At 33.7% G+C, this 7500-nt stretch overlaps 1 protein-coding gene across 2 annotated transcripts in view; it reads left to right on the top strand.

Annotated features, from left to right (window-relative positions):
• LOC145268366 (protein jagged-1b-like) overlaps positions 1–7500 on the top strand; it is a 199711-nt gene that overhangs the window by 103694 nt on the left and 88517 nt on the right. For both annotated transcript variants that reach the window (XM_080123913.1, XM_080123912.1), the window contains exons 3-4: positions 1–16; positions 4879–5133. The exon at positions 1–16 is cut by the window's left edge and continues 36 nt beyond it. In XM_080123913.1, coding sequence (XP_079980039.1) covers positions 1–16; positions 4879–5133 — 271 coding nt within the window. The remainder of the gene's footprint in view (positions 17–4878; positions 5134–7500) is intronic.

Raw genomic sequence — 7500 nt, 5'->3', positions numbered from 1 at the left:
ATCAATAACCTAACAAGTAAGTGAACACTAATCAATAATTGGTTCTTATCTAGAATATGACCCAATTTCCAGCAAGTTCACATTGGCATTTTCTTGTATGGTTACATTAACAGCCTTAAAATGCTGACGCGAAGATCAACAGAGATAATAATGCAGCATTGTAAATAAACAAGACACAAACGCTGTAAATAAAACTGGGCACTTGTGCACTATTGCAAAGGAACCATTTTGGGGGGAGGGGAGTTTCAGTTTGAAAATTTGAAGAGTGTGAAGCAGGAGCAGACAACTTTCATTTATTCATTACAAACAATAAAGTTTTGACTTCGTTACAAAAATTGGGAATTTAAAAAAAAAAAAAAAAAATTCCGAATTGACAAACATTTCAATATGTTGAAAAATATCTATAAATGTTAAGTCATACATTTCCACAACTTTCCTTCATTTCAAACAATAAAGTTTATTGATTATATTTTGTTTGTAACAAAAATTTCAGAATTTTGGCTTTGTTACAAAAATAATTTTTAATCTTTATTTTGATGCTAAAAAAATGACTGTATTTTGTGTTATTATAATTTTCTTATATTTATTTTACTTAAATAAATGCGTAACAAAAACTTTTTAAACAACAACAAAAAAAAACACATACATTTATTGTTCTGTGATTTTCGATTTGGTCCTGAAATTGCATTTGTCTTCCCTTGCTATGTACCTCCTTTCGCAGTAGTGCACAAGTATCCAAAACAGTAATACAAACAAACAATATATTCAATTCTTTTTTTTTTTCAAGAATAGTTTAAAATAAATAATCTTTTTGTTCCAACGAAAAAATAGCGAAAGCAACTGCTATAAATGAAACCGTTTTGTTTTCAAAAGAAATGTTGAAGTGTTTTAAAAAGTTTTTTTTTGCCTTTTGCTAAATCGTTTTCTTTTTTGGAGGTGTGTTGTTAAAATTCTTTTTAGTCATGGGGCTATCGCCTTTGGTATTTGACCCACGTCCATTGTTAATTGCAAAAAAAAAAAAAATATATACCAGTCCTTATAAATGTATTTAATGATACATAAGAGTCTTCTTTCCAGTCAACATACTGCACATTTTTTAATATGTCTTCCTTCTTGACAGAATTCATTTTCGATTTAAAATATTTGTTCTTGTTTACGTGAATTTCATGGTTTTATTGAAACCTATCGTCTGCTGACAGTTGATTGGCTAATCATACCAGTATCTTCTGCCTGCTTACCGTAACCTGCCAGAAGATGCCAACATAAAGTTGCCGAAAATTGGGTCATATTCTGGATAAGTACTCAAATATTGAATAAAAGTTAATAAATTATAAGTAAACTTATTTTATGTTTTACTTTTTCACTTCAAACAGCAAAACGGTAACTTTTATCAACTGCTTCGTCAAAGATTTTTTTTAATGTAAACTTTCATTACTATTTAATGACATAAGTGCTAGATAAAACACATTTTTATTTAAAAAATATGTTTTAAAAGGGAAGTAACTCTTTGCCCATGCCTCAAAGAGATTGTGAGTGAGTTATGCCCCTTGCATTTTTCCAGGCAGTAGATATTCTGGGATAGGACTTGTCGCACAGCACTCTTCAGGTAATATGTCTAAACTAAGAACTGGTCCTTGTTTCAATTGTAAAAAGATAATAAAACACAGATAATAAACATTCAGTTTTTTATCTATGTTATGCAACAGACGTTTCCTTTCCCTAAAGGCAAGATCCCGGGGAGTGCTTTTAAAAAAAGTAGAAAGTAAAAAAAAAACTCTGACCCAGGACAATGTAGGAAATGATTCACCAAAGTTCACAAAAGTGCTAAGATGGTTGTTCAGCTGAAAGTGACAAAGTTAAATCATTTTCCTCTTAGATGCTTAGGATTTCGAGTTTTGAGTCAATAAATTTAGGAGTCAGATTTAGTTTTATGACAATTGACAAGTTTGTGCTAGTTTGTAACTCAGAGAAGATCGTAGAGAATTTTAACAGATGAACTCATTAACCAATTACTAAAGATGTTTAAACAGATAGCTAACAATGGACAACGTTTGGGGGTCCTTTATCAAATACACTCAGAGCTCAGTATCAGAACTTTGTTTTCTTTGTAATTTTACATTGTCTTGTTTATCTATACTTGTAAACCCGTGCTTGCATCCTTGACGATCACTAAGACAACATGGCCAGAATGAGGATAAGAAAAAAATGAAGAACTAGCACACAAGGATTGAGGATGCATATGATTTTTACAAATGGTGCTGTGACCAGGATTCAATCTTACAAGTAGAGAAAAAAAATGGAGACAAAGTAAAAATAAATAGAAACTAAAATATAATGAAAGAACTAACATGGAAGCAAAGTGGATACTTTCTACTTTGTATTCGGCCCATATATCAAAAATACCACTATTTCACTTCAATATTAAATTTGAAAACGCAACAAAGCTTCTTTCTTTACAACACTAATGCTCTGATCTCCACTTTGTTCTAATTGAAATAAATGACTCTCGTTTTGAGGAAGTCCCCTAATTGGACAATTTTTGGGGACTGACCTTCACTCCAGACCTAAAATGGAAGTCTTACATCAGATTTGTTGCCAAGATCAAGGTCACTGGATCAATGGTTGGATCATTTTACTGTTTCAGAAGTATCCTAATATCTCTATAAAGTCACCATTTACCCATGCATGGCTGAAATAGGTGATCATTTAAGTTAAATTTATATAAGAAATTCTAAAACCCAAAATATTGGATAAAACAAAAAACTGTACAAACATAGAAATTTAAGTGTAATATGAACATTCAACTCACTACTTAGAGGATCACGATAGACATGGTCCATAACTCACAGTAATCTCTTGTGTCTCAGTGGCAATTTGCCTTGTTTGGGGTAAATTATGAGGAAACGATAGATAGATAGATAGATAGATAGATAGATAGATAGATAGATAGATACTCATTCAAAATCTAACTGTGATTTTGGTTGCATGTAAAGTTCGAATCACGTCAGGGTCACCAAAACTGTTCAACTGAAAGACAAAATCCCATTCTAACATTCAAATTCAATTTTGACCCCAAACAAGGCACAGTACCACTTTGAAGTAGGGGGCTGCTATCGGGGACATAACATTTGAACTTCTGCATGTTGGTACAGTTGAGGAAGCAGAATCCCGGAAGGGAGTTCCAAAATCTAGCAGTTGGGAAGAAATTATTGAATTCTACTCACCTAGGGACCTCTACTGTGTAGGGGTGGGATTTGGCTGCTTGTCGAGTTTGTTGGGGGTATTTACGTCAAGGGGGGTACAAGTGCTTGCAGTTCGTCAGAGCATTCACCTTGTAGGACAGGCAGAGGGATGCAACATTTCGTCAATGGGACAGAGGCTGAAGCCTAGATGACAGTTCAGGACCTAATAGGTTAGCGAGTCTCTTTTGAACCCTGTCCAGGAGTGAGAGATTAGTAGCAGATGCTCCAACCCAAATGTGACAACAGTAATCCATACATGAGCGATGATGGCTTTATAGAGGTACATAATACTTTCAGGCGTAAGTAGTTTTCTAGCATGGTAGAGGGAGCCCAACTTCTTCCCAGCAGCAGCCTTGGCAATGCTCTCAATATATCTATTCCAGTTCATGTTCCCTGTGAATGCTGGGCCTAAGAGTTTAAAGGAAGTACTTCCAGGTAATGTGTTCTTGGCCATTGCCATTGGTGGTAGAAGAGGTTTCTTGTAATTATTGTAGGAAACAAGCTCAGTCTTGGCAGCATTGAATATGACCAGCCATTTTTGTCCATTTTTTTAAAACAACTTTATTTGGCAAAACAGTTAGTAAGTCCATGCAGTGTTAAATAAATGTCCCGTACATAGAGTTAACGTATGAAGGGTAGGATATGTCCTCTTTGTAAAGAAATGAAAAGTGTATTTTTTTTTTTTTACATTTTTACCCCAAACAATGGAATGTACTGTTTGGGATCATGTCTAAGGGGAGGCTCTGGGAAGTTGAACAGCAAGGTGTTTGTTGACATTACATTTAAACGTAGCAAGTTAGTACAGTCAGGGAAACAGGAAACAGAGGGAATTCCAAAGTCTAACAGTTAGAGAGAAGAAATTATTAGAGTAGAAGATTTTTCAGCATCTAGGGATCTCAGCCATAAAGGGGTGGGATTTTGCTGTTTATTGGATTAGTCAAATATATTTAAATAAAATGAGGCACAAATGCTACAAATTCAACAGAACATATTTTGTTAAAGTACTTGTAAAGCAGGCTTCAGGGTGTGACATTACTGCGATGGGACGGAGATTGGAACTTGATTGACAATGTGGGGCCTATTAGATTTGAGACTTTTTTGGACCTTGTCTAGGAGTGAGAGACTAGTGGTACATACACCAGCCCAGATGTGGCAACAATACTCTATGCATGGATGAATTGTAGCTTTGTAAAGATGCAAGATTCTTTCTGGTATGAGTAATTTTTCTAGCATGGTAAAGAGAGCTCACCTTCTTTTCAGCATCTTGGCGATGTTCTCAATTTATTTGTTGATCGATGTTATACTAGAATTCAAAAGCAGTAATTTTCCTCTTGTTGACTTTCTTCAAGACTCAATATTCAACATTGATAGTATACCCACCAAAAAGATGGTTCCTGATTGGGCAAGCCAGAAATGAAGTAAAATGCTGGCACCAATCACAAATTTCAAGCCTTGACAAATGGTGACTACCTTGTAAAAAAAAATCTATCACTTACAACATCTGCCATTCATATGCACCACCTAAACATGCATCACAATGCATGTTTAGGTATAATTCTAATGTAATTTATTTTCATCCAATGCATTCTGTTTTTAAGTACTAAAATTATTTATTTCTCTCTTGTTTCCTTCATAGGAAAAAGTCAATTAATTGAACGTGTCTCACACCGAGGCGTGATCTTACCTGGACAAAAATGGCACACCTTTTCACATGACGGTGCCGTAGCCAGCATCACACACCGGGTCCGTGTTGTCTGCGATGCACATTACTACAACACGACATGCACCAAATTCTGTCGACCACGAAACGACAGCTTCGGACATTATTTATGCACTGAACAAGGTGACAAGGCGTGTTTGGAAGGCTGGATGGGCAACGATTGCACCACACGTAAGGAATAAAGTTTCATCCAATTTTTATTTGCAGGCTTCATCATCATCCTCTGGTTTAACATCTTCTTTACTTATTATAGTTCAAAGCAAGTGAATCGATTTCTAAATGGAAGTGCGAATTAAGTGGGCTTAAATAAAATAGGGGTGTCTTTTATATTCTGTGGTTTTTACTATCTTTATTTTTATATATAGGCATATATATATATATATATATATGCATATATATATATATATATGCATATATATATATATGCATATATATATGCATATATATATATATATATATATATAAACACATATCTTTATATATATATATGCATGTGTGTCTATATATGTACATATATATGTATGTGGCATGTATATATCTATATATATATATATATATATATATGCATATATATATATATATGCATATATATATATATATATATAAACACATATCTTTATATATATGCATGTGTATATATATATGTACATATATATGTATGTGGCATGTATATATCTATATATATATATGTGTGTGTGTGTATAGATACGTATATATATATATATGTGTATATATATGTATGTGTGTATATAAATGTATATATATTTATATGTGTGTTTATATGTATGTGCATATATGTGTATATATATGTATACATAGATATGTGTATATATATGTGTGTATATATATGTATATATGTTTGATATATATATGTGTGTGTGTGTGTGTGTATACATATATATATATATATATATATATATATATATATATATATATATGTTTTGAGAAAAATAGAAAAACCGAATGAAATTATTAAAATAATCAACGTTTCGTCCCTATTTCAGAGGACATCTTCAGGATATTGAAGTAAAAATGCAAGAAAAGAAAAAGTCATAGATCGTACTAAAAAGAGAACAGTTATTGAATCCTACCCATGTCGGGAAGGGCAAACATATGTGTGCGTATCCCGACATGGGTAGGATTCAAAAACTGTTCTCTTTTTCGTATGATCTATGACTTTTTCTTTTCTTACATTTTTACTTCAATATCCTGAAGATGTCCTCTGAAATAGGGACGAAACGTTGATTATTTTAATAATTTCATTCGGTTTTTCTATTTTTCTCAAAATATAACGTCAACCACCGCTGGTATTTTTATATTTTTTATATACTACACCAATGAAGACTGAAGGATCGGTCGAAAATTATGTACTTATGAAAAAAGTTTTTTAATTTTTTTTCATATTATTATTTTGTATTCCTGCACGTCACCAATTGAAAACGAATAAAGAAAAGTTATAAGCTTTTATACTTTTCGCATTCTTTTTTATTCATATATATATATATATATCCACATACAGTACTGCTTTGCTGTTTCACAGCTCATCAGTGCGGCTAGACAAGTAACTACCTCAAGCCAGGATCGAAACTTAAAACGACATCAGAGCTTCTAACCATTGCGCTATACAGCTGCTGCTATGCGGGCAGTGAATTATGTGTGTGTTTGTATATATACGTGTGTGTGTGTGTGTGTGTGTGTGTGTGTGTGTGTGTGTGTGTGTGTGTGTGTGTGTGTGTGTGTGTGTGTGATCTGCTTTGAAAAGTTTTCATCGAAAAAATATACAATTGTTTCAATGGAAGCTGGTGCCATTTTCTGAATGTAAATACAATGTTGTTTTGTGAATGGTCTACCGATAGACTTGTCAGTTTTATTTTGTTTTCTTTGAGACTTCTTTTTTTATTTGGTAGAATAGTTTTCTAACCATTTCTTCTGATGAATCATCCTCCTTGAAAATCAAAGATGTCTGTATACCTTGTTTGTATAGGCGATAACGAAACAGGCCTTAAAGGATTTGATTTCTTCTCTAGATATGAACACTGGGATCAGAATTTCTATTGTTTATTTATACGTTCTCTCGAGTAAAAATAAATAATATCTATTCAGAAAATTTGACTACAAATAATCTATAATATAAATCTCACCTGTCTGTTTAAATGTATGTATGTATGTATGTATGTATGTATGTATGTATGTATGTACGTCAAGTCATGTCATATGCTACTGGTACCATGTAACCCAGTACTACCTGCCTCATGGTTGGGTCACCGGCAATTAAACTGGTTCCCCCACCAGACTTGTTTGGTGAGGAGGGTGGCTAGTCTCCCTGAAGGATTAAAAACAAGACCTTCCAAAGGGCGAATGAACCCTTTTTCGGGGTCAACGGCTAACTAGAACCGTGTGTTTGTGTGTATGTATGTGCATGTTGGGGTGGAGAGGGCTCCCGTAAGCCGTGGTGAATGCAACCTTTCTAGGAGAAGCGAATCTCTGATTTAAAAAACCATAAAGCAGGAGACCCGTACCCGCATTAAGCTGGTCTGC

This window comes from Euprymna scolopes, chromosome 43, assembly GCF_053919585.1.
Source record: "Euprymna scolopes isolate OS-2025 chromosome 43, ASM5391958v1, whole genome shotgun sequence".
NCBI lineage: Eukaryota > Metazoa > Mollusca > Cephalopoda > Sepiida > Sepiolidae > Euprymna > Euprymna scolopes.
This window is presented reverse-complemented; position numbering and strand designations above follow the sequence as displayed.